The following is a 26,723-nucleotide window of genomic DNA, read 5'->3' as shown; positions in this document are numbered from 1 at the left end:
TTCCTAACTAATTATTTCATCCATGTGGGGGATTGTTGGAAATTTTAATATTAAGTATTTTATTTTCCATAATTTGTGGATGAATAATTAGTGAAAAGGTGTGAAGTTGAATATTTGTAAATGACTACGCAATGAGAAATCATGGCTGATCACAAAAGATAACTTTTGGTGAAAAGTCATCTCTCCTCCAAAAGTCACTTTACATCTATAAAACACTTGCTACACCATATTCTGAAAAATAACTTCTTGAATTCATTTTTCCTCCTCTCCTTTTACATATGAGTTTTCCTAGTGTCATGAAAACCAATTGAGTCTTTTCAAGAGAGAGTTCATACACAATCTAAGTTCGCTGTTCTTGAGGTTTGAAGTGCTACTACCACAAGAAGAATGTCGTTGTATCCTGGGAGACGTTTGCCATTGAAACCTTTAAGCACCGATGAGGAGACAATTTCGTCTCAAGGACATAGAACCAAGTTCTAGACTCGACCATATTGTTTAAGATTTTTCTAACTTTTATTGGTTTACATTGATTTGAATTATGCTTTCTGCCTTTTACTTGATCTGCATAAATGTTTCTTGATTTTATTATAAGTATAGCAATTAGACCAAAATATTTACCAACATGAATTGCTGTCATTTATGGGCTAACGTGAGACATGAACTCTAAAGTTTAAATACAATTGACGAGACAAAATGGACAGAGCTGTGAACAAGAAATGAAGGTATTGCGGTTTTAGTTCACATTGAGAGGGTGATAAATCAAGAAAAGTGCTGAAACTTTTGCACTCCCAAATGGTACATCTTCTCCGCCTCCATGAGTTTCTTATCAGAACTTCTGTAGTAGAGAGCAATGCCTGGTAGAAAATAGAGTGCTATTCCCAATCTGATACGCCTCCGGCTATTGTGCTCAAAAGAGCTCTATCAGCTCTTGGATCATCTGCAAAATCTAAACGACCAAGTCAAATCTCAGTCAACTAGCTAATTTATGCAATTCTTTATCCATCCCTCAAACTCTAAGCGACCGTGAGATAGATACTCATAAAAACAAGAAGAAGGAGTGGTCCTCATCAACAGAATAGTCATATGGCCTTCACGTATAAACATGTTGGCCACAACAGATAACTAAGTAGCCTCCACGTCAATAACAGAAGAAAATCTCACCAACCTCACAGTCCAATAAGCTATATATACCTCGTCCTCAATCCCTCTTCATTCACCCCCAGCTTTCTTCTCTGGACTCTTATAGCTAAGCTCCTGCTTACTACCCCCAACTGCTAATAAGACATGGCAAGCAGGAAGCTTTTCGTTGTCGTCTCATCCCTCCTCCTCATCTCATTGGCATCCTTCCCTTCCATAACTGCCACCACATACCAGCCAAAGGCCGCTGTGCATGTGGTTGTGGAAGGCATGGTATACTGCCAGAGCTGTGACTACCGTGGATGGTCCTTGACCGGAGCTACCCCACTCCCTTTGGCTAAAGTCAGCGTCGTTTGCAAAAACAACATAGGCCAAGTCGGTTACTACAAGACTTTCCAAGCAAACGCTAACGGCTACGTGTATGCTGAGCTAGAAGGCAACAAAATGAACCGTGCATTGGACTATCCCCTTCAGAACTGCAGAGTGAAGCTAGTTTCTTCTCCACTTCAAAAGTGCAACCTTGCCACCAATGTCAATTATGGCATTGATGGCGCCCATCTTCGTTCCGAAGGCAAGAGTTACACGAGTCCGAATTATAATGCTGTCATATATGCTGCAGGGCCCTTTGCTTTCCGTCCTTCTCGTTGTCCTTACACTACCCACCATTGATATCCGACACGCCATTCCTTGATCAACTTAGCTCCCCATTCAAACTTAATCTTTGCATCTGTATTACTTTGTAAGCTTTTTGTTCCAAGTGTAACTGTGTTTCCAGATGGTTTTGTTTCTTGAATGTTTGTACTATGCAGTGTGAAATGAAATGTTTCATTTGCCCAAAATTTTAATAATATAAATCTTTTCTCTTTATCTGTTGATTATACTGTAGATGAGGGACAAAATTGGTCCTAGACAGCACAAATACGCAGAAACAGAAAGAAATGATTAATTTGTTTGCATTGAGGATACCAAATTTCAAGTACAGGGGCTAAAGGAGAAACATAGCTCTTACATTCTAAAACAACAAATTCACTAATCTACAGCACACAGATTGCAGTTGAAATGTACCTAAAAGTCCAGTGGCATTCCAAACATCTTATTGATATCATCCATGGCCTGCTTTGTAAAAACAGTAGTCTCAAACAGATCAGAATCTTTTGATTTTTCCGATTTTTCCGGTAGATCTTTCATTTTCTGCACTTCTTGTTGTTCCAAGTTATCATCGTCATCGTCGTCTTCATCATCAGGAAGTATACAAAACCCACCAAGATCTTGTTTCTTCTCTGGTACTCTGTCCTGCCTTTTAACTCTTCTGCTTCTAACAAAATCTATTGGCTTGCCAAACATGTTATTGATATCATCCATGGCCTCCCTTAAGTTGATAGTTGGTTCAACTAAGCCATGGTGGCAAGCGTTTTCCACCTGCGGGTCCTCCGAAATGGTGGTCCCAACAATCCTACGAACCATCATCGTATCCTCTCTAAACCTTGGTCTAGATGAACCTTCGACATCCAAACCATTAGGACTTTCACTTGAAACATCTTTTGGATTTAGAAACACAGAAGCATTTCCATGTGAAGCAGATGGGGAAGAATCTTCTGTCAGATTCTGAACTTCACTCTGCCCAAGGCTATCTTGATCATCATCAATGAAAATGTTTAAAGGTTCTCGGTGAGACTGATGGCTAGCAGTTCTACTTTGCTGCACCATTGAAACACCTTTATCTTTTGATTTGCCTCCCTTATCCAAGTTTTCATCAACAAACACCTGGAATCCATTGTTTGTGTTATTTTCCTTTTGTTGGCATTGGCGTGATCCTCTTCTAACTGGAGCCATCTCTAAAGGCTCTCGAAACATACTATTTATGGCACTCATGGCCTCTTTCATGTTTATAGTAGGATCCACCAGTCCATGGTGACAAGCATCTTCTGCTTCAGATTTTCCGACAATGGCAGTGTCTACAAACTTCCCCACGACTGTATCATCGCTGCAAGGCATCATCCGTTCATCTGACCCTCCTCCAGCAGTCACTTGATGCTTACTTCTAGGTCCATCATGCCGGCCTTCTGTAGGCCTATCGCCGATCCTGCATTCCTTTTCATTTTTCCTTTCTCTATTAATACGAGAGACTCCACTCCGATCTGTTACTCTTTTTGTGGTTCTCTTTTCCTGCCAATTTAGAACATGTTTTGAGGTTTACAGGAGTTGTACCAATAGACACTACAACCCCTACACACCAAAAACACAGAAATGGAAAACTACCTGGTCTTTCCGTTTCCTGTGTCTCTCCATGCGCTGCAGGAACTGCTCATATGCTTTCTCTAGTTCTTCAATGGGATCTGCATGGCTGTTCAATAATAGTTACGATGAGTTAGCAGCCGTTCAAAGTTTCCAAAATGTACATACCATTCAAACTAACCATTAGCAACAAAACAAAAACAGCTTGTTTATACAAAAAGTGATCCTAGTTCGATAAACTGGGTATTTACGACACATTCTATTCATTGATATCAGCCTCTAGCTCAAGAACCCACTAGTCTTTGGTACATTCAAGTTGCTACAAATGCCGATTTGTAACATAAACTATAGATTACAGTAACAGACTGACCAAGCAACAGATCAAATTATCAAGGACTGAACTAGAACTGAATCCAGTATTCCAGTATGGTTTTATGTCACATTCATACAATCACAATTCACAACAAAACTACGAAAAATGCTCAAACACTTACTTCTGCACCCCCAAATGGTACATCTTCTCAGCCTCCTCAAATTTCTTGTTCTTCTCAAAGTAAAGAGCATATGCCTGGTAGAAAAGAGGGTGCTTCGTCCCAATCCGATCCGCCTCCATCGTCCTCAAAAGCTCTCTTGGATCCTCCACAAAATCCATCTACTCCACACAAAACAGCAAACCCCAAATCAAATTTCTCACACCACACCCAATTACAATCAACTAATCAATGCTTCTATTTACCCTTCAAATTTCTCGGTTACCAAACAGTAGCAAACAAATGAAGTAGAATCTAGAGGACCCAGAAACAGGGTTGATTAGTTACCAGCTTCAACCAGACTCGGAGGTACCGCGGGTCGTTCCGGTAGCGCTCGTCGGACTGGAAGCTCTGCGCGCATTTCTGCAAGAAGCGGGGCAGCTTGTCCTCTAGAATCTTCTGCGGAAGTGAGTCTTGAAGTCTTCGAATCCCTCTGCAGGCACATTGTAGAGCAAAATGTTAGAGAAGACTAGTTTGGAAATGATCGGGAAGAAGAGATGGGAGTTAATACCTTAGCCAAGGGAGAAGAGGGTCTTTGCCGGAGTATGATTTGATGTCGGAGATTAAGGACGTGAAGAGATCGTTGCTGGCCATTGCGGTGGTGGAGAGGTGGAGGGAGGTTTTATTTGGGACTCGACTTGATTTGAATTTAAATCAAAGGAGCCTTTCACAGAGTGTGGTGACAAGGTGGGCTCGGGTCTTCCCTACCCACCTTTGCATGGCACTTGGGCCTGTTTGAAATTGTTTTTGGAAGAACCATAAGCGTTTTTGAATTAATAGAAAAAAGATTATATAAGTATTAAAAATAAATAAATAGAAAAAATATATCTTGGATAGTTATAGAAAGCACTTGAAAATGGTTTTGAGAAGCACTTTGTCAAATTTAAGAAGTATAATTAGGCATTTCAGAACCTTTTGACTTATTAGGCTTTGGTTCGAAGCTTCGTGGTGGTTCTAGATCCGTGAGTGGCGGCATAGTTGGCTTCATGAGAGCCAATGATGGTAGAGATGCTGGTGGCGACTCCAATAGTGAAGGCTATGAAGCTGAATTCATATTGATGTTTATGGCGATCACGGTTTTTTCTTGTGCTCTAGTTTAGGTTTTGGACTTTCGGTGATGAACTTGGGCTTGAGAGCCCACTAGATTTTAATTTTTTTTTTTAATCTAATCATCATCCAAACTTCATTCAAACAGAAGGAAAGTTACAAGCAGGGATGCAATGTAGTACAACAGCCAAAAGACCTACTTCTAACTCAAGTTCGATCATTTGATCTGAACATACCTTCCAAATTCTAAGAAAAAAAAAATGGAGCTAAACACTCCAAAACACTAGTAAGGCTACAAATGACCAAAATCCAGCAAACGGGCCACAACATGGTTCGAGCCAACGCCGGCATACCAACTGAGTCGTGGCTCAGACCCAAGAAGGAAAAATGAGCACCAATCAACTTTTCCTCGTCGACTAGTGAATACACGTGATAGAAACTGTTTTGAGGATCAACATCACAATAGGCGTTGGTGTTTGAAAGCATTGAAGCACAGCAAGACCCAAAACGGGTCACCCACAGCCAACAACAGAAAACTAAACTAAAAACTGGGAGAAAAAACTGAAGAAAAAAACAAATAACACCCACCAGGCTTAGACCAAAGCTGGAACAGAGCAAACCCGAATCCAGAAACCAAGCCAAGCCTAGATCTAGAAGCAGCTCACCCCCAACCCAAACTTCAGCCCCAACCCACTACAACCTCAGCCGCTCTCCGGATCTCCCATCCCGTTTCTCCAACCTTTGCCGCTGATCCTTCCGGCCCCCGATCAAGAACCGACCACCGTCGATGAACCACCACAGACCCACGGTCACTCCGCAAGAAGCAAAACACCAACCCGTGGGACAAGACGCCAACTCAGATCGAGATCCAAACTGGAGAAGATCTCCGATCTGGTCGACAGCCGCCCAAACTACCCGATCCAACCTATTACCGAATCGGGATTGACATCCCCCAAAACAGCCCCCTCCCCCAAAACAGCACAATATGACGTGTGAGGAGCTTATCTTACATGGGCCACACCATGACAGGTTCCATTCTAATATTGTCTAGGGGTGGAGTCAGTTCCATCAGTTCGGTTTTTTATTACTAACTGAAATGACACCGCAAATTCGATTAACCAACTACATCAGTTATGTTTGGTTTGATCGGTTAATTTTAACTTTGTTAACATTGTTGATTTAATCCTTATTTCTAATGAAAATTTATATTTTTTCAATTGTAATCATACATACAGTAATTATCCAAACAACATCATTATCTACAAATTTAATGTAAACCGAAAATATACATCAAAATACCAACAAGACTATAAATATGAATATACTATAGTTTGTCGGTTTTCGGTTCCAAAAAGTCCACCCCTTATATTGTCAGCTAAAATAAATGAAGTGTGTTATCCACTTCTCGTTCCCCCTAAAAAAAAAAAAAAGATAAAGGGTAAATAAAAATTACAGTAGAAATACAAGTGGTTCAAGTACTTGAAATTCGATCAAAGAATCAAGGCTTCAACGTTCCAAGCCCAAGAGAAGGGGTCGTGCGTGGGAGTCACACAAAGCAGAGTGTGAGTCTAGTGTTCACAGTCAAAAGTAAAAAACTGCCGCTGCGGCCTAACCCCTCTCCCAATCAAAACCGCAAACCCTCTCTCTCCTCCCTATCGCATTCCCTCCCATGGCGGACTCGGAAAACCTAAACCCTAAAGTCGACCCCGAACAACAACCCCCCTCCAATCTCAACCAAAACGGACTCCACGACGCCGACCCGGAGGAACCCGATGACGACGAATTCGAAGAAGAAGAAGAAGAAGAAGACGACGACGACGACGACGAGCCGCCGCCGCTGCAGCGAAAGCCGTCCTCGGAGGAGTCACTGCGTTCGTCGAAGGCCAAGATGGAGGGCCTGTTCCGTCGGATGGAGACGGAGAAAGTCGATCTGAGGGTGCACGATGTTGTGATCAGAGGGAACACCAAGACCAAGGAGTATCTGATCGAGGCCGAGCTCGAGGGGATTAGGAAGGCCACGACTATGCAGGAGCTTCTCGAGGCCTCGGCTAAGGCCAGTGCCAAGCTTAAAGAGCTCGATATCTTCGATTCTGTTCGGATCACGCTCGATTCCGGCCCGCCGGAGCTGCCGCGAACCGCCAACGTCCTCGTCGACGTCGTCGAGACTGAGAGTGTGATTACTGGTGAACTCGGCTGTTACACTAAGCCGGCGGTATGGTCTCTGTTGCTCTCTCTCTATATATGTACTGGTTTTGCTGTGCTGAAATTGATGAGATTAGGAGTTGTATTTCAGATGAGAAATTACAAGTATCTATGTAAATATTCTGTTATAATGAGTGTTTAATCGGGACGAGTTTGCTTTAGGATTGTAAATAGCATTTAATCTGTGTTTTATGAGAGTCGAAATATGAATCATGTGTATGTATACACTTATATCCACTCTGTAGGTGCCAAATTTAGTTCAGGAAATCGTTATCGGAGAAGTATACTGGTTTACAGAATAATGTCTATATATAGCCTCTCTGAAGTCTCTGTTAAGTTCGTAATATAAAAGTAGTGTCGTATGTACTATCTTTAGATCGGAGTACATGAAGTCCTATATATTTCACTTGTGCGGATAAACTCATGGTTGAAAATGGAGTACATGACTTCATTAGCATAACTAGGTCTTGTTAAGCTTAGCCATGCTGCTTATTTCCAACCTGGGAGTCGTTTCCTCCTTTTCTTTATAGCACTCTGCCTCAACATGCTTGAATTGTAGTGGTGCAAACTCTGGAGTCTATTGGTAGTTGTTTCATTGAGTTGTGTTGAATCATGCATCAGAGAATAAGAGATAAGTCAGCTGTCGAGCAGGGTAAAGGGCTGTAAAATAGGAAAATAACTATTAATGTGCCTATAAGAGCTACTCATGCAGTCCTGCACAATATGTGTGCTCTTTTATTTTTAATCTTTGAGCAGGTACATAAACATGCAATCTCATATGACTTATAAAGTTTGTACTGTTTTTGTAGGCTAGATCTTGGACAGCTGAGGGTTCACTCAAGTTTAAAAATTTGTTTGGATATGGGGATATGTGGGATGGTTCTTTGGCATATGGTCCCAGCCAAACATCGGAAATAAGTGCTGGTGTGCTTTTACCCCGGTTCAAAGGATTTGTAACTCCTGTGACAGCACGTGTATTCCTTCTTTCCCAAGATTGGCTGGAGTTATCCTCTTATAAAGAGCGAATGGCTGGGCTCTCGCTTAGCTTATTTTCAACCAGGCATCATGATGTTGTATACAACCTTGGTTGGCGTACACTTACAGATCCATCACAAATGGCCTCCAAGTCAATTAGAAGGCAGCTTGGCCATGGCTTACTTTCATCCATAAAGTACACATTTACACTTGATAGGAGAAATTCATATTTGAGGCCAACTCGAGGCTATTCTTTTGTTTCTTCTAGTCATGTTGGTGGCCTTTCCCCTGATAGTCGGAGTGTCCGGTTTTTGCGCCAGGCTAGTACACCCTTTTCTTTTGTTTTCTGTTGATTAGTGCATCTATCTATCAGCTTTAACGTAGTTTGCAACTTGATCAGTTGTTTATATTCTTGTTCATGGAATCCTTATGGTCTAGTTATATAAACATGAAAAAAAAAAAAAAGTATGACCATTGGTTTAGTTTCAGATTCTACTATCATCCTGGTTGTGTCCACATTATTCCTACTTATTCGCTATGCTTATTAACTACCTTCTCCTATTATTTGCAACAGGAGCTTGATCTTCGTTATGCTGTCCCATTTGGATTTTATCATGCTGCACTCAACTTTGGGGTCTCTGGGGGAGTGGTCTTTCCTTGGGGGAATGGGTTTTTGAACAAGCCCTCATCTCTTCCAGAGCGGTTCTTCTTAGGTGGTGATTTCTCTCCTGTTTGCACTCCTGGGGGCCCTGCAACAGTGTGGGGATTTAAAACAAGAGCACTAGGCCCTACTGAACCAAGAAGGCATGTCAGAGATAATTCTAATGATGAGAATTCAGAATCCTCTGGAAGGGATTTTGTTGGAGGAGATCTTGCTCTTTCTGCATTTGCAGACATTTCATTTGACCTTCCATTGCGCTGGTTAAGAGAACGCGGTGTTCATGGACATGTTTTTGCGGGTGCGGGGAATGTAGCAAAACTGTCGGAGAACGAGTTCCGAAAATTTTCCTTGCAGAGGTTCTTTGAGTCATTTCGAAGTTCAGTTGGAGCTGGGATTGTCATCCCCACAAAATTATTTCGCCTTGAGGTTAGTTACCTATATTGTTTTTACTATTTTTTTAAATAAAGTAAAGTGCTAAAGATTGATATTCTGAGGTGGATTGTATAATTAAAAGGAAAATCAGTGGACAGGTGCTAGGTATTCAGAACCCATTAATGATTTTATTGTTCTATATTCACCCAAAATCACCATTTGGAACTTTGATTTTGCACAATTGAAAATTGTTTGATCAGCCGTGGTATCGGATCTGGTAAAACAGTATAATCTAATGAAATAGCGGTATTGGCTTGAAAGTGTTTTGCTATTAACTGGATCTTAATCATCTTATAATGGTATGCATGCGGGTTTTGTATTTCTCTTTATTTAAATTTTTTTTTTTGGCTGCTTAGTTGGCTGCCTAGTTTGGTCTTCAAGTTTGATGAGTTCTGTTTTTTGGCAGTGCAACTACTACTATATCCTGAAGCAATTTGAGCATGATGGCGGAAAGACTGGCTTTCGGTTTAGCATCTCAGCTCCATCATTATAGGAATTGTTTTTCCTTCTGATGTGTGATGTTCGGTGAATTTGAGGTGACCCCGGAAACATGCCATTTCGATTTTCTGGTGCTTTGAGTTTTTTTCTTACGGGATGGACAACTCCACTATTGGTTATAATCTTAGCTTAGACATTGCTACATTTTCTTGTAATTTCAACCTTTGACTAAAATTTCAGGAAAGCCTGATGCTTTGTGAGTTTCTGATCCCCATAGAGGAAAATAACATGAGATTCAAGTGCTGGAATACATATGGCTGCTTTTGGTAAAGTGTGTCAAAAGGTTCTGGAAGACCATCATGCTTTATACATATCACTCACTGTCTTTACCATCAAAGTCTTCTGTTGCCTTTTGCATTTGTTTTCGGATTTAATGCTTTTAGTGCGATTCTGATAATAGGTTGCCATTTTAAGTCTCATATTGATACTTTGATAGTGACCCATTTCAAGTGGTCTAACTTGGAGCAACTAGGAATTTTCATATGGAGATTATTACCTGATTTGAAGGTCTCTTTCTCTGGTTTTGTTGAAACAGTCATTTTAGAATGATGGGACCTATGTTTTGTCTTTTCATTTTGGTTTAATTGTGATTTTGGGTTTAGTGAACACTTTTGCAACAAAATAGTCGTGGGCAAAAATGGAGTTGCAACTTTTTTGTTTTATAAGCTTGTGTTACACATTTAAAAAATTGCATCTACGATAAAGTAAACACTTATAATACTAGATCAAATGATAAAGGACGTCATGAATCACTTTAGAACTTTAGAAGTATGAAAGGCACATCAGAAATATGTTTGGTTTCACTTCATCAGAGTCCTATGGCTCCACGAGTACACCGTAGTAGTGTATCACTGTATTCTATGATATGTGAATTTGGAGCTTATGCTCGACTTATTTGCATGCTCAAAAATTAATATGGCTGCAATCCGGGGAGCCAAATTTTTAACTATCGAAATATGACAGTTACGGTTAACCTGTCGAATTTTAAATGCATTGTTTAGTTATTTATCATGCTTAATTTGTGGTGATTGTTCATGATAGTTCATGTCAAAGGATAATATGTTATTGGTAAAACATCGCTTTCGCTGCCCTCAAAAATTGCCTTAAAAGTGACTAAACATGCCTTGAGATTAAGAAATTATTTGGGTTGATAGATTAAGAAATTATTTGGGTTGATAGATTAAGAAATTATTCCTAGTTATATATTATAGTACTACGTGACACCAAATTTGATAGATAGTTAAAGAGTGTTGTTATTGGGACCTCCAAATATGCTCACTTGACCTCACTCTATTATGAATTATTAAATTACATATATAACCTACTATAAAATGACTATTAAGGACAATAATTATACCCAAAAAATATTAAATTGATTTTCTATAGACTTTCCAATTAAATAATATTATATTGCATTATTTATTATTTTTCTTATCTATTTTAATTTTCTAATTTCACTACATACTCATTAAACATTCATATATATTTAATAAGAATTAAAACTATGATTATGTGACATAAAAATGTATGATATACATGTTGAACGCGTATTGGTGAGGAAAAACAAACAAATCATATTATGACCTAAATCTAAGTCTATCCATTATATTTGCAACAAAAAAAAGAGAGCTAGCAATTAAAAAAAACTAAACAAATATTTAAATAATTAATCATGAGGTACATAAAATAAACATTAAGAAAAAATTATTAATCTTCATTTTTTTTTTGCAGAGCTAAAACAGAAGAAAAAAAAAGTTACAAAAAAACCACAAAATAAGTTCATGTTATTTTCTTGTTGATTAGAAATTAATTTTTAAAACTCAATACCTTGTGTTTAATTTTTTTTATTAAAAAAAATTGATGTTGTCTGATTAAGGAATGGATATGTAATTAAGATTTATAGGGTAATTAATTCATTAAATTAACTAATTTTTTTGTTTTAAAGATAATAGTTTGTTTGCAAGTTATATGAGTGAAGTTATTTGAGGAAATTCAGTGAGGTTTAGTAAGTAAATTTAGTATTTAAAAATTTGATAGGAGGTGTAAAAAGCATAGAGGTCCAGTGAGTAAATTTAGTATTTAAAAATTTGATAGAATGTGTAAAAAGCATAGAGGTCCAGTGAGTAAATTTAGAGGTTCCAATAGAAAAACTCATAATTAAATCAACATCCTGTCATCCCTTGGTTTGAATCACAAGTATTTATTTTTCTTTTCAATTTTTTTTTTGTAAATATTTTTTTAGCTATTTTTTTCCTTTTCTATAAAAAATGTAGGCTCATTTTTCGCCTCAACCCTTAAAATCTCAAGTCCGGGCCTGACATCCCCTAAGCAGTCACTTTGCTTAGAGTCGGGGCCTTCTTGGTTCCATTAGTGTGTCAGTATGGACTTTCAGTGTGAAGTGACTGAAGTCTAGTGTGGGATATTCAATGTCCCATAATCCATTGTGATCGTTTTATTCTTAATGAAGTACTTCTATTGATATATATATATATATATATATATATATATATATATATATATATATATATATATATATATATATATATATACACGGAGTCGTTCGAGACCGGACGTCCGCAACTCAGAAAAAGTGCAGACGTCTCTCCTCCAGCCTCGATCGAGCGGCGACGGCGTGGCGCGGCTTGCCGGAGGGACGCTGGGGGTCGTGCAGAGGGGTCTGCGGCCTGGTGGAGTCGCCGGCGACGGTTCTGTGGTGCTGCACAGAACCTGCAACTGCCCAGAAACCGGCAAGCCCGACCTCCTTCGACCTCGAACGCCGCCTAGAAGAGGTCTGGGACGCCTCTGGCCAGCCCGGCGCCGCCTGGAAGCCGCCTGCTGCATCGACGTCCGCACTTCAGCGAAAGTGCGGACGTCCGCTCCTGATCAGACCTCTATATATATATATATATATATATATAATAATAATAATAATAATAATAATAAAATTAAAAAAAAAACATCCCCTAATTAAAGAATTTGTACTGATCGACCATGTTGATTTTGACTCATAGCTAGCATTGCACTCATGATCATTCCATTTCTTTTCCTTCTCTGGTAGCAGTTAAATGAGACTTCGATTTTCGCTTTTGTTAAATTTGTAAAGAAACGATCTTTAAAATTGATCTTGAGATGAACGGTTTCGAATCATGAAAAAGATAAAAGAAACGGTTAATGGAATAAGGTAAAAGAAAAGTGTTGCTAACGCTCTAGATTAGCATATTACGAAAATTCTAGGGTGCATAAAAAATGAAATGGAGAGGGCTATTGTGAATTGTATAATGGTCTTGTGAGTCTTCCTTGATTTCTTTTTCTTGTTTTCTTTCGAAATTTGAAAGCATCGACTTTTTTTTTTCTTTTCTTTAAAATAGGATCAAATGATTTCACTCCTACCCCCATAGTGACTCGAACTCATGACTCTGTCATTAGGTATTAGGTGCTCTAACCACTGAGCTAACTCGTACCACTTCGTCAACTTAAGACTAGAATCATATCATCAATGGTCAACAGAATAAAGAAACTAAGCAATAACAATGAAGATGAGAGGTTGATTCCAACATGCATGCATGGCGTTTGCATATTTATCATATATGAATATATAAATACTTGATGATGATGAATGAAGTTGAAGGATGGATTATTCAATTAGGGTAGATGAGAAAAGGACAGACATCCTAATCTCCAAGCAAATAGATCCGCATAAATAGGATCACGAGTACTCATGCAAAGTAAGAAAAATTAAGAAACGAAAATTACAGTTTACGATCAAAAACAGAGTAGAGAATAATTTAAGAAATTAGGAAAAACAAAGGTACTGTTGGGACTTGGGGGTTGACTTGGATGCTCCATGCATGAAGAATCTTTCAGACCAAACCTGTCTCCCTCTATTTTAAATTTTTAATAGCTTTCACAGGCAAAACCATAGCCCGCCAGCCATGTTTGAAGGTTTATTAATAGGAAAGAAAAAGAAAAAGGTAATGATGAACTTTAGCATTTCTTCGACGGCTAGCTGTGGTTCTCCTCTGACTCTCAAGTTGCTTGTGATCAAGTGAAGAACTTTGGTCTTTAGTGGTTACATTTATGGAGTTCTTCATATGATTTATATGCAGGCCAGCCCAGATTGTATATAGTTGTTGTAACAAATTAATGAATGCATTTATGAGCTGAGGGATGCACGAGTGCAGAATATTATTTTTGGTTTCAGAATGATGATTATGTTTGAGGCCTTAAACCATGCATGGTTTATATTATTAATCGTAAGTTCGTAACGATCATTATGAAGGCCTCTCGATATAGAAGGTTTCAGCCTTCTTCAAGAAAAGAATAATAACTATTGTTGTCATGAATCCATGATGGGTTTGTTTGATTAATTATAAGTTTATAACTGCGATCGATATAAGTTGTAATACCAGCAGTGGTTTTAGTTTCGTCTCCAATGCTAGAAGGCAAAAGATTGGATCCAAAAGGTGATATATAGTTGACTTCAAAATGGAACCAGTTCTTCAGTAAGGACAAATCGATCCGTGATAACTAGTTCTTCTGTATGGACAAATCCATGATTCTAGGCTGCTAGCTAGGCAAAATGGTAGTATGCACATCATTTTTCTAAATCTTGGAACAACTACTGATGATCGGGTAGCGAAGACAGGCCACCAGGGTTTTGTATTGAGCCAAACTAAAACATAAACAAAGTTACGAGGTCCTAAACTCTAAACAACTCACAAGTACTCACGAGCATGCAAAAGAGCTAACATCTTTTTCTAATAAAGCCACGTACAAACAGCACACAGTATTCTTGTTTTAGTACAGGCTAGGGCTACTTCACAAAGTTGACTGCATACCCTGTCCACGTTTTAGCTAGATATATATGGTAATGGTGGCATAGAGATCACAAATAAAGTACATGGGGGAAGGTCATTGGATTAGTTTAAGCCTGGCTAACTAGCATATATTCATATAATACTTGGTTTATATATACTACGAAGAGTAATAATATCAGGATTGTACATGATCATTTTAATGTTTACATTTATCGATCATAGTAGAAATAAACTCCAATTAACTAGGATCGACCAAAATTCTAAGGTGAACTAAGAGAATAGGGTTTGCTAAACTAATTGTTATTTGTGTGTCAAAATGTATAATATAGTGACTGTTTAGTTTGGCTTATACGTACTTAGGGTATGTCGACCCTAACTCCCGTATTTATAATTTTTTCATTGGGTGTATTTTATCTTAGATACTCCACCATCTAAGTAGATCGTAATTTTGCTAATTAATTTTGATGTACGCATATTCAGACCCAAGCCTGGACTTGAGATTTTAAGGCTTGAGGCGAAAAATAAAAATGAGCCTACATTTTTTATAGAAAATAAAAAAAATAGCTAAAAAAATATTTATAAAATAAAATTGAAAAGAAAAATAAATACATAACAGAAATGAGATTCGAACCAGGGGATGTCAGGCCCGGACTTGAGATTTTGATGCTTGAAGCGAAAAATAAAAAATGGGCCTACCTTTTTTATAGAAAAGAAAAAAAAATATTTACAAAAAAAATTGAAAAGAAAAATAAATACACAACAGAAAGGATATTCGAACAATCGAACCTAGGCTAGGAGTAACATAAAAGAAATTATTGCAACTTGCCAACTAAACCAATCTCATTGTTTAGTAAAAGACTTACATTTTATTTACTTAATATTTTTTTTATATACCCCCACAAAAAAAAAAAAAAAAATTAGGCCTTGACGGAAACACTGGGCCTGAAACGACCGACTCACAGAGCCCTCATGTCAGGTCCGACTCTGTCAGACCTCACAGATGTACCTGTGTGTGTGTGCATATATATATGAAGGCATATATGCACAAAATTTGCATTATATATACAAATCTTATATATAGAATAACATAGAGAGGAGAGAGACAGGGATGTTGAATACTTAAATAAAGGCTAGGACAGGATTTCCATTTCCAAATTCTCATCAATTCCTGCAAGTGACCTGAATTGCTTGAATGGATTTTTCCATACATCTTCTCTGGCTCAGATAAGATCAGGATATACATCATCATGAAGAGAATTACAGATGTTCATCGCAAGATCCTATATGTAATTGCTGTCCATCAATACTAAGATGCCACTAAGATCAAGCAAAACATAAAGAGATCGATGAAGATATCAAGTGAAGGTACCAGTCAAGCTTCTAAAGCAAGTTTATCATCTTCTAGCCAGAGCAAGAAGGAACGTGGTGACGATGAGGAGGAGGATGAGGAGGTGGTGGATAAGGATAGCCAGCAGCAGCCCAGCAGCAAGAATGGTGTTAGCTCCAGTAGCAGCACCATCGAAGAGAACGAAAAGTCGAACGGTGCTTCAGGTGGATCTGTACGACAGTATGTGCGTTCCAAGACTTCAAGGCTTCGATGGACTCCTGATCTCCATCTTTGCTTTATTCATGCGGTTGAAAGATTAGGAGGGCAAGAGAGTAAGTTTATATGTGGTTAACTATGAATCCCATAGCTAGCTAACTAGCACTAATTTGCTAATTAAGAAATAATACTAATTAACTATATATGATTATTGATCGATCTGATTAATGGTGCAGGAGCAACACCAAAATTAGTTCTTCAATCGATGAATGTCAAGGGTCTCAGCATAGCTCATGTCAAGAGCCATCTTCAAGTAATAAACTAAATATATGAATAGATTTAATTCATATATTCCTATGTAATTAATCCTCCTCTATGCATGATTCTGATTTATGTTCTAATTTTGGCTTTGATTAATTTTATTAGATGTATAGGAGCAAGAAGATGGAAGACCCAAATCAAGGTATGCAAAGTCCCAATTCATCTGTGATAAAAGTTAGGGTTTACCTGATTTTAATCGTGTACAGTATTCATCTAATTTTGTGAGATCTTTCTGTCTTGAATTCTATGACACAGTTCTCTCAGAGCAAGGCTTCTACATTGAAGGTGGAGATAATCATATATACAACCTTACTCAACTCTCCGTGCTACAAAGTTTCAACCACCAATGGCCTTCTTCAGGATTAAGGTAACACGCTGATAAATGACTACAAATATAGTACACCCTTTGAGAAGTTCTACCATTTTTCATTTTTCTTGAAAGAAGAATCACAATAACCAGTAATGAAGTACTTGTTTTCCTTCATTATCAAGATATGGTGCTGATGCCTCTTGGCGTGGCCGCCATGACGACCACCACCACCAGATTTATAGCCCTTACAGTAATACAGGCAAGACTCAACTATTTGATCATCATAAAACAAGAGTTACAGGACTTTATGGTTCAGTTGCTGAGAGAATATTTGGAAGCAACAACACTAGTACTAGTACAACTACTACTACTGCTACTACACCGAACAATATTCAATCACATACAACTCATATTCCATCCACTTGGAGATCAAGGCATCAAATTAGTACTCGAGTCCACAACGAGTTCCGACCCTTCAACAGGCAGTCATGGCAAGATCACAGTTGGTTGGACAACAGTATCGCCACTCGAAACACACTGAAAAGAAAGGCTCCGGATTCTTCAGATAATACTTCTAATTTGGATTTGAACTTATCACTGAAAGTTCCAGCAACAGAAGAAAAGGTACTGGGATTTGGTCTGTCTCTTTCTCTTTCTCCAGCTTCAGCGTCCTCGAAGCTCGGCTTGATGAAGAAGCTAGAAGGTAATGGTGGTCATGATAGGGAGCATGGGAGAAAGGCAAGTACTCTGGACCTCACTCTATGAATATTAAGAGACAAAATGATATATATTCTAAGTGAGATCTTGAGGTACTTGTCGATTCAATCAGACCAAAATGCTAGCTATTCAACTTGACCATTGTCATATTCTACAGCATATAAAGGTAATCATCACCACTACTTGGATGTGTTAATTAGTTAATTAATTTCCTTTTGTTGTATATGTATTAATATCTTGTATCTATATATGATATATATAGCTAGCAAGAATCAAATTAATCAATGGTGAATATCGAGGTACAAAGAGACGAATATGTTTTAGCATTACCAAATATGCAGACTGCATTGTTCTAAGCGTTTTAGGCTCCTTAATTATATATCTTGGTGATATTCTTGTTTGCCTTAGCATATAGGCCAATAAAATAGAAAATCGATCACTTCAACCCCCTTAATTACTATATTTCTTGAACATCTCAAATAATTAACTTTTATATGTTATCTCTGAAACGATGTTCCTCATCAAAATGTCATTTTATGTAATCACATGATCCATCAATCGTTTAGAAAGAGTTTGAAAAGAATAATATATAGATTCGCTTTAAATCCTATTTGTAGACTAGAGTTAGCCATACGTAATTATGTAGAATGGTTAATGTACTTGTGTATTCGTATGCGGATATAGCTATTGAGTTTTGATGGTTGAGACATATTTCAATTGTCTTAGATGAGTGTTTTCATAATGTACCGAAGATAGGTTTGGCACAAGATTAGAATTTAACCTGTTTTATGTTAAACTCCAGTCTTATATTAGTACAGTGTTTATGTCGTAATGACTCGGAGCATATGATTATAGAGTGACGATTGGGGGTGTTCTAATGTCTTAATGAGTTTTAAGAATCTCATTATAGAGTCAATATCGGGCGAAAATAGATTTTGAAAGAAAAAAATTCACCCCTAAACATAATTTGCCGTGAATGTTTTACTCCAATACAGAGAACAAATATTGAATTAGTGGGATTGCCCGAGTTACACAAGTTCATAAAATCATGGATTTGTGTGGTCAAATACGCCGTTTTAAACCTTGGAAATGAAAAACACAGAAGATACCCATAACATAATCAATTGAAAAAGAGTATCAAATGATAAAATTGTAAGGGTTCTGAACAGAGAATCGAGCAATTCACAATCTAGATCTCAAGGTTGAAGATGATCACAAAGAGAGAAATTCTTACTGATATTCTGATTAATAGAGTTGTGAAGATGAACTACATAGGAGGTTTGCACTTATAGCTACAGAAAACCCAGCTTTAACTACTTGCTTAACAAACTAACAGTTGTCATAACAGCTCAGCCTACACATGGCAAATAACAAGCTGACAGCTAAGCAACTATCAGTGAGCTGGAATGCTCACATGGCAGCCTAGTGTTATCATCAAACACACCAAACCTAAGTAATAGTTCCAAGTTTTACCAGAGGTCTCAACTTCGCAAAATAAAAGCACAATGTTGACTCGAACAGAAGATCGAAATCTTGTGGAGTTAGTTCATGATGTGCATCCTAATGACCTCTACCAATACCTTCAAGCTCGAAGGTTATTTATCTTTCTTCCCCCTGTCCTCTTTGTGTGTTTGGTTGTTTCTCGTGAGACATGACCACCAGCAGTAGTAATACACAGTTGTGCATCTTTTGTATCCTTCAATCTGCTAGAAATTAGCTCCTCTTGCAGCTGTTGAAGTCTCTCTACTTCATCAGAAAGTTCTTTGTCTGCCATAAGTTACAACCATTAATAAGTAAAATTGAGTATTGAAAGATGGATGTGGAAGCTTGAGTTAAGTAGACTATAGGAATCTTAAATGTTCCACAATGGCAAGCAGATTCTCATCATTGTTGAATACATTTAGCATGAATAGATGTTTCTTCACTCAATGTGATTTTACTATACTAGACCACTGCAAACACTATCCGTTGAGCTATTTTTGACCGTAAGTGATAATTTCTGTATATAGATTCCTAAGACAATCTACTTACTATCTTTACTCTAAAATTACAAGAAGAAATTGCATGCAGAGAGGCTAGTTCTTAGAAAGCAGGTTGGCGATAGCTCAGATATCCTGAACTCTCAACAAGAATTTGAGCACAAACATTCCATTTTTCGTAAATAATCTTCCGGACAAAAGATAAAAGAAACCCATCTTTGAAATTTCTTCAACCTATAAGAATATTTTATTTTTAGTTCCTATCAGAATGAACATCCAGGTTTCACCAAGATTAGTTCCTGAGAACATGCAAAGAAATGAAGGATCCAGTTACGTTCACATGGACTATAACAGTTAATGGCCATAAAAATGCTCAAACAGATCAGTGTTGACTTACTCTTCTGCTTCTCTTCCATCAAAAGCTTCCGGTATTCCATGATTTCCTCATCCTTTGCAGCCCTGCAATTAAGGTAACATATGCTTCAACAGACTGTTTCTAAGCTACAATGAAATGTTGAATAATTGGAATTTCAGTAAAGCTTAGAGTTTCATGCCTAAGAGAAGCCATTTCATTCGCCTGTGATCTGTTCCTCTCCTTTTCGATTTTCAAACGCAGCTTTAACACCTCCACCTTCTGCTCTTCTTCCATTAAGTGCTTCTGGTATTCCGTAGATTGGTCATCTTTCGTGGCCCTGCAACAAATGCAACATATCTTTTAGGAGACTCTTCCTCACACCACAACACAGTTTTGACTAATCAAAATTCACCAGAACATATACAGAATTGCATGCCTAAGAGAAACCAGTTCTTTTCTTAAGTCCTTGACTTGCGTTTTCAACTCCCAAATCGAGGAATGCAAGTACTGGCTGAGCTCTTCTGACACTGCCAAAGAGAAGCCTCAGATTTGATCAGCCCTTGTCACATTGCTCGTAAATTTAAACTCGGCCTAAAATCTCAGCAATGCAAATCCTAAAATACATACCAGAGATATAGTTCTTAAACTTATTTTCCTGATCTTCACTAATTCGATCCTGCTCTGAGAATTTTTCTGTCTGTCATAGCATAATAACAAGATACTAATGAATCGAAAAACAACGGGAAAAAAAAAAGAAGCTCTGATGCAAATATGCAATACATACTGAAACCAAAGTAAGCAAAGTTTACTATGCATTTCCTCAACTTCAAATTTTCCTTTTGAAGATCAGAGCATTATTCAAGTTCCATGTACGATCGAGTAAAAAAGGAGCACAAAAATTTAATAAGAAAATTCCAAAGAGCATAGTGAACCTTGAATTTCCTGAACTTTTGGAGCAATTCTAAATTGAAATCCTCCATCTGCGAACCAAAAAAAATAGTAACAGCTATCAGATAGTGAAGAGTAAATTACACTTCTCAGATCAACCACAAATGAAATTCACAAACCCTAACAGTGCTACTTAGTTGTAATCTATGGAAAACGATGATCGAACATGGATTTGCAGGAAGTGAACATACTAAGAGAGAAGAAAGAAAATGCAGAAGAAGTGAGAGACGCTAACCGGTGATGCAATCGGAGACCGCCGACCTCTCTCCGTTTCCGGTGGGCTTCAGACCGAGAAGTGGAAAAGGTAGAAAGAGGGAGTGAGAGTCTGAGACAAAGAAGATAAGGGTCTAGTTTTAAGAGGCTCAAATTTATTTGATATTTTCGCTTTTGTTATAATTTTTTAAATTTGATAATTGAGGCAAAAGAAAATAAAGTTTCTCGATTAGAGATATTTGAATTATTTGATATTTTCACCTCGTTCCTCGGAAACTTATTGAAACTAGTGAATAGCTCTAAAAAAAATTGAGAGATTCTTACATAGGGCAAATTGCCACATGGCTGGTAGGGCTGCCCAATCAGTGAACATGCAAGAAGGTGTTTTGGGTATTTCATTTTAATAAGTAATGATAGTTTCAAAACACTTAAAATTTCCTGAATTTTAATTGAGCTGCCCCACCGCCACTTGGTACGTTTACCTGTTGTAAGAATTTCTCAAACTTTAACCTCGTGATTAATGATTAATAGATTGGATTGCTCCCTATAGGTTCTTTTTATTTTTGCAAAGTGAAATCCCAAACCCTAAATAGTGCTACTTAATAGTGATCTATGGAAGATGATGAACATGGATTTGTGAGTACTAGCAAACAAAGTAGGACACTAAAAGAGGAAAAAGAATGTAGAAGTTTGAGATGCGAGTCAAAACGCTGATACAATTGAACACCTATCACCTCTCTCTCTTCTAAGAAAATAGAAATTTAAAGAAGATAACATGACTTAAATTTATTTGATATTTGTAACATTCTTTAATAACTTTTTAATAAAGTTAATGAGATAAAAGAAGAAAAGAAAATGCTTTCAACTTCAAGATGTTCAAACTATTTGGTACATCCAACTCCTTTCATTCACAATAAGCTTGCCTTTTATTCGATACCGATTTTTCTTATTTTCACTCCATCTCCACGCCACCCACATCCGGTGACAAATATCCAATCAATAATCCTAACTTCGTAAGTTTAAAGACGAGCTTATAATAGCATTCAAAATTGAGAGACATGTTCTAATTCTGCAACTTCAAGCTGTCGAACTACAAGCTAATTATTAGAAAATTTTGCAATGCACCTAATATATGATCATTCATGTACATGACATCATATTAGTCGGTGGTGTTATTCTGAGGTTCTAATTTTTCAAACATGTTACTTAGGCTCTAATTAGTCATTTAATATTAAATACAAAATTATTTATTTAAGAAAACTAAAAAAATTAAAATTATAAACTAACTACAATTCATACCCCAACCTCATAAAAACTTAAAAATAAATAAATAAAACTAAAAATCTCAAGACAATGATTCCTACTCAAAACTGTGGATTATAGCACAAGATTTTGGACCAAAATTACATTTTCTTATTTTCTCACCCTCAAATAATGATTCTTAAATAATTTTCGAACCTACAGAACTCAAAAATCTCGAAAACATTTTTTTTTTTTACCATTTTTCAAAGTCTAAAAATTATGCCCTACGAATGGTGAGCTTATGGTAAAAGAGGTTTTCAAAAAAAACCAAGATGTACTAGCAAATCTTTCACCAATAGTTATTTGTTTACTGTTAATTCTCATCGACAATCTTAAATAAGGGACAAAGTTGAACCTCATTCTCATCCAAGAATTAAAATGAACACAAATAAGATTGTGCAGTTGTCCCTCTAGTAGAAAGCAACACTTTGTACTGAATTTGTGCGGTTGACTCAAATACACAAACTAAATACATCATGCACTAGTGTGGTCAATTTCATTGTAAAACCCCGAAAACTGTGTATTAAACACCTCAGATAACATAATCGATTAAAACCACCCACTCAGAGTATGAGTCTCAGATTTTAACATAGTTCTCAGATACGCTAAATAAAATCATATAGGTTCACTCAAACCAAAATTCTGAATCTCTTGGGACATAGTTCACGACATGCCACCTAATCACCTCTGCTACTGTTCATTGTTAGCTTCCTCCTCTTTCTCGTTCTTCTCTCTTTTGCGTTTGTTTGTTGCTCCTGAGACTTGACCACAAGTACACAGTTCTCTGTTCTTCACATCCTTCAATTCTGCCTCTAAAACTTCCAAAAGTTTTTTAGCTGCGATAAATTGCAACCATCAAGTTATAAACAGAAAAGATATTGAAAGGTGGATGTCAAAGCTTGAGTTAAGTAAACTACAGAAGATCTTAAGTGTTCCACAGTGGTAAGGACATGCTCCTCAATGCTAAAAACATTTAGCATCAACTTTGTTATTTTACTGCCATTAGCTACCCTACCCTTGAACTACTTTTGGGTCCCAAGTATTAAACCACCTTTGATCCACATTGAATTTCTGCATAATGATTTCTAAGACAATCTATTTAATAATCCACATTCATAAATCGCTTGCAAAAGCTAGTTCTTACTTCTTAGCAAGGCAGGCTGATGGTCCTTTGAATATCCTAGACTTCAAGAACAAGTTTGAGCATAAAGATTCCATTTCTAATCTTTATGACATATGAAGTTCCGTCTTTATTAATCTACAACCTATATAAAGTGTGTATTTTAGTTCCTATATATCAGAATGAAGATCTTGGTTCACCAAGACCACACTCCTTAAGACTCATGTGAACAGAATTCCCATAAACTGATGCCAAGTATAGACGAAAAGGTCAAGGATCTAGATACATTTACATGGACTATATCAATTACTGGACATATCTACAATTTAACAGATGCTGACTTACAAGCCTGGTTTTCTTTCCTAAAAAATTCATCTGTGGCAGATCTGCAATTAAGGTAACATAGTGTTTAATAGCATGCTGTTTAAGATACATAAAAAGTACACCAATTGGAATTTCAGTGGAGCTAAGAGTTGCATGCCTGAAAGCCAGTTGATTAGCTTCTGATTGCGTTATCACCTTTTGAATTTTCAATAGTCGCATTGAATCCTCTACCTTCTGCCTTTCATCCATTAGAAGCTTCTGGTACTCGACGCATTTTTCATCAAAGATGGATCTGCAAACAAAGAAAAGATGTTTTAAGAGCCTGCTCTGCTCACTGCAATAAAAGTTGACAATACTGAAACTGAACTTAGAGTTGCATGCCTAATAGAAGCCAGTTCATCAGCCTGTGTTCTCTCCTTTTCAATTTCCAAAAGTAGCATTAACTTCTCTGCCTTCACCTTCTCTTCCCTTAGAAGCTCCTGCCACTCGGTGCACTTTTCATTTAAGGCAGATCTGTAATCAATGTGAATATGAATATGCTTAAGAGCCTGCTGTATATGCTACAGAAAAAGATGATTAACTAGAATTGAACTTAGAGTTGCATGCCTAAGGGAAGCCAGTTCATTAGCCTGGGATCGCGTCATCTCCTTTTCAATTTTCAAAGACTCCTCTGCCTTCTGCTTCTCATCCATCAGAAGCTTAATGGACTCTATGCATTTTTCATCAAAGGAGGACCTGCAATAAATGTAAAGATAGTTTAAGAGCCTGTGGTATAGGCTAAAAGTTGACTAACTGGAATTAAACTTAAGAGTTGCATTAGCTTGTGATTGCGACCTCTGAAAGTCGGTACAATGCACTTCTTTGATTGACCTGCAATTGATACAACATATGGATCAAAAGACTCTTGTTAGACTACAATAAAATTTGACTTGTTCAAATTTCACTGGAACTTAGAATTGCATACCCAACAAAAGTTGGTTCATAAGCTTGTGATTGGAACCTGTCCTTTCCAATTTCCAGACACAGCTTCAATTCTTCTGCCATCTGCTCCTCTTCCATCAGAAGCTTCTGGTATTCCGTAGAATGTTCATTCCTGAAAGTCCTGCAATTAATGTAACATATGATTTAGGAGCATGTTATTTAGTTTAATTACAACAAAACTTGACTAGCTGGAATCTGTATACTTAGAAGTACATGCCTGATAGAATCCACTTCATTTCTCAAGTCATCGATAAGTGATTTCAATTTCCCATTTGAAGAACTCAACTCTTTCGCCAACTCCTCTGCAACTGCAATAGCCAATGGGTCACAGAGAAGCACCAAATGTGAGCCTTTCTCACATCAATAGCATGATAAAATACTCGATCATTTCAAAAACTGAACATGGGATAAACTTTTAAGTGAAACAAATTCTAAGGTGAAGAAATACATACCAGATACATAGTACAAAAACCTTTCTTCTTGATCCTGACTAAACTCCGAGACTTTATCCACCTGACAAGGCATGATAACACGAGAAATCTAAAGGTCAGCGATGCGTATGTTCTTGCGCACATGTTCAAAATCAACTCAAAATACAGAAGAAACATTAACAAAATTCACTTTCCATTTCCTTAACCTAAAATTTTCCTCCCAAAGATCAGAGCATTATTCAAATTCATTATGCAATTAACTTAAAAAGGAGCACAATAATCTAGAACAGAGAATGCGAAAAGCCACCTTGAGTTTCTTGAACTTGTGGAGAATAGTAACTATCAGATAGTAACGAGTAATTTCATTTTTTTCAAAGGTAAATTCTGCTCCTCAAAACCCTAACTAGTGCTCTTAGCTAGTCAATTCAACCACATCAGAATCCTGAGGCCATTAAAAGGTTCAATACTAAACCTAAACAGTGCTAGCTACTAGTCTGTGGAAGACGATGAGTGTGAAATGCAGGTAGTGATTAGTGAACAATTTAAGCAAGCACTAACAGAGAAGAAGCAAAACTATATATAAGCGAAGATGGAGAAGATAGACACGAGAACCATTGTGATGAATTCGGACACCGGTGACGTTTCGCCGGAGGCTTCAGACCGAGAAAGGAGAGCTGGCTGGGAAGAGTGAGAAAGAGAGTGTATGTGTGAAGTAAAAGAAGATAAGGCTCTGGTTTCTACTTTTTTAAAAGGTTGAAATTATTTGATAGTTTTATTTTTTTTTAAAATAGTAAATGAAATAAAAGAAGATAAAGATCTAATTTTAAGAAATTTAATTTTTTATGTCTTTACAAATTTTTTGACAGTTTGCCCCGCATCCTATCATTTTCTTTTTCTTAGTGCTATTCTTCGCCACTCACCTCTCGTGACTAATACAAACACGAGATATTCTTACGAATGACAAACGTACCACGTGTCTGGTAGGACAGACCAATAAGTGCACATGCAAATGAGTGTTTTGGGTAATAAGTAGTAATGATAGTTTCGGAACACACTTAAAATTTTATGAGTTTTGATTGGGCAACCCCACCGCCACGTGGTATGTTTGTCTTACGTAAGAATTTCTCAACAAACATTAATTATATACAATTCTCATTGATAATTTTGGATCGGGCCTAAGTTCACATCTCATTTCTCCTCTAAGATTAAAAATGAACAAACGGCTTCAAAGAAAAGAATTGTGCAAAATTGTTTGTGGCAAAACTTATTTGCGTTAGTAGAGTCGGCTCAAATAAGTAGATTTAATATATCACAGAACATTTCCTTTTTTATAAAAAAAATTATTGTAATAATGATACGACCAACTATCAGAATAATACAAAGACTACTCATTACAATAGTATTAACACTCAACAAGTAAGTCTGTGCCAATGGAGGATCCCCGCTACCTCTACGTATTTGATTGTACAATGAGTAGGTCTATTTCTATGTACCGCTGTGGGTACTACCACTATCTCTTGTCTGCCTATGTCCTTAAATGGCAGCGGAAGGGTATGTAACGGCCTATTCTGACTTGTGATGAATGATATTATTGCCCATCGGGCCAATTCAGAAAAAAAAATAAAAAATAAAAAAATTAGTCTGT

General features: G+C 37.3%; 6 protein-coding genes across 8 annotated transcripts; 3 read left to right on the top strand and 3 right to left on the bottom strand.

The window, feature by feature from the left end:
- The first annotated feature begins 1,237 nt into the window (after window positions 1–1,237).
- On the top strand, window positions 1,238–2,004 carry LOC133713968 (non-classical arabinogalactan protein 30-like). The gene has a single exon (XM_062139983.1). The coding sequence runs from the start codon at window positions 1,285–1,287 to the stop codon at window positions 1,804–1,806; it is 522 nt and encodes a 173-aa protein (XP_061995967.1). The 5' UTR covers window positions 1,238–1,284; the 3' UTR covers window positions 1,807–2,004.
- An 80-nt stretch (window positions 2,005–2,084) lies between these two features.
- Window positions 2,085–4,545, bottom strand: LOC133717925 (uncharacterized). Its single transcript, XM_062144685.1, has 5 exons — window positions 4,414–4,545; window positions 4,191–4,335; window positions 3,867–4,024; window positions 3,397–3,481; window positions 2,085–3,303 (listed from the first exon to the last, which is right to left on the bottom strand). Exons 1-5 carry the CDS (start codon window positions 4,494–4,496, stop codon window positions 2,203–2,205), a joined length of 1,572 nt encoding a protein of 523 aa, XP_062000669.1. The 5' UTR covers window positions 4,497–4,545; the 3' UTR covers window positions 2,085–2,202.
- Window positions 4,546–6,472: 1,927 nt separating this feature from the next.
- On the top strand, window positions 6,473–10,230 carry LOC133715336 (uncharacterized). 2 transcript variants are annotated; one of them, XM_062141806.1, is made up of 5 exons: window positions 6,473–7,161; window positions 7,961–8,446; window positions 8,701–9,213; window positions 9,626–9,755; window positions 9,898–10,230. In XM_062141806.1, the coding sequence occupies exons 1-4, from the start codon at window positions 6,619–6,621 to the stop codon at window positions 9,710–9,712; spliced, it is 1,629 nt and encodes a 542-aa protein (XP_061997790.1). In that variant the 5' UTR covers window positions 6,473–6,618; the 3' UTR covers window positions 9,713–9,755; window positions 9,898–10,230. The 2 variants fall into 2 exon arrangements, with proteins under 2 accessions (XP_061997790.1, XP_061997789.1); XM_062141805.1 differs by having other exon boundaries at window positions 9,626–10,230.
- Window positions 10,231–15,593: 5,363 nt separating this feature from the next.
- LOC133717422 (transcription factor BOA) lies at window positions 15,594–17,874 on the top strand. Of its 2 annotated transcripts, none has more exons than XM_062144132.1 (5): window positions 15,594–16,193; window positions 16,314–16,390; window positions 16,504–16,540; window positions 16,654–16,765; window positions 16,867–17,874. In XM_062144132.1, exons 1-5 carry the CDS (start codon window positions 15,881–15,883, stop codon window positions 17,471–17,473), a joined length of 1,146 nt encoding a protein of 381 aa, XP_062000116.1. In that variant the 5' UTR covers window positions 15,594–15,880; the 3' UTR covers window positions 17,474–17,874. The 2 variants fall into 2 exon arrangements, with proteins under 2 accessions (XP_062000116.1, XP_062000117.1); XM_062144133.1 differs by having other exon boundaries at window positions 15,598–16,193; window positions 16,891–17,869.
- Window positions 17,875–18,601: 727 nt separating this feature from the next.
- Window positions 18,602–21,052, bottom strand: LOC133717743 (uncharacterized). The gene is made up of 7 exons (XM_062144464.1): window positions 20,943–21,052; window positions 20,692–20,739; window positions 20,387–20,456; window positions 20,196–20,286; window positions 19,959–20,096; window positions 19,802–19,863; window positions 18,602–19,192 (listed from the first exon to the last, which is right to left on the bottom strand). Exons 2-7 carry the CDS (start codon window positions 20,737–20,739, stop codon window positions 19,008–19,010), a joined length of 594 nt encoding a protein of 197 aa, XP_062000448.1. The 5' UTR covers window positions 20,943–21,052; the 3' UTR covers window positions 18,602–19,007.
- Window positions 21,053–22,645: 1,593 nt separating this feature from the next.
- Window positions 22,646–25,806, bottom strand: LOC133718367 (uncharacterized). The gene is made up of 10 exons (XM_062145200.1): window positions 25,691–25,806; window positions 25,100–25,160; window positions 24,865–24,955; window positions 24,631–24,768; window positions 24,501–24,536; window positions 24,273–24,401; window positions 24,048–24,179; window positions 23,824–23,958; window positions 23,688–23,728; window positions 22,646–23,058 (listed from the first exon to the last, which is right to left on the bottom strand). The coding sequence occupies exons 1-10, from the start codon at window positions 25,691–25,693 to the stop codon at window positions 22,913–22,915; spliced, it is 912 nt and encodes a 303-aa protein (XP_062001184.1). The 5' UTR covers window positions 25,694–25,806; the 3' UTR covers window positions 22,646–22,912.
- Window positions 25,807–26,723: the final 917 nt, after the last annotated feature.

The sequence above is a fragment of the Rosa rugosa genome, chromosome 6 (assembly GCF_958449725.1).
Source record: "Rosa rugosa chromosome 6, drRosRugo1.1, whole genome shotgun sequence".
In the NCBI taxonomy this organism is placed as follows: domain Eukaryota; kingdom Viridiplantae; phylum Streptophyta; class Magnoliopsida; order Rosales; family Rosaceae; genus Rosa; species Rosa rugosa.
The sequence above is the reverse complement of the archived record's forward strand: the minus strand, read 5'-3'. Positions and strand labels throughout refer to the sequence as shown.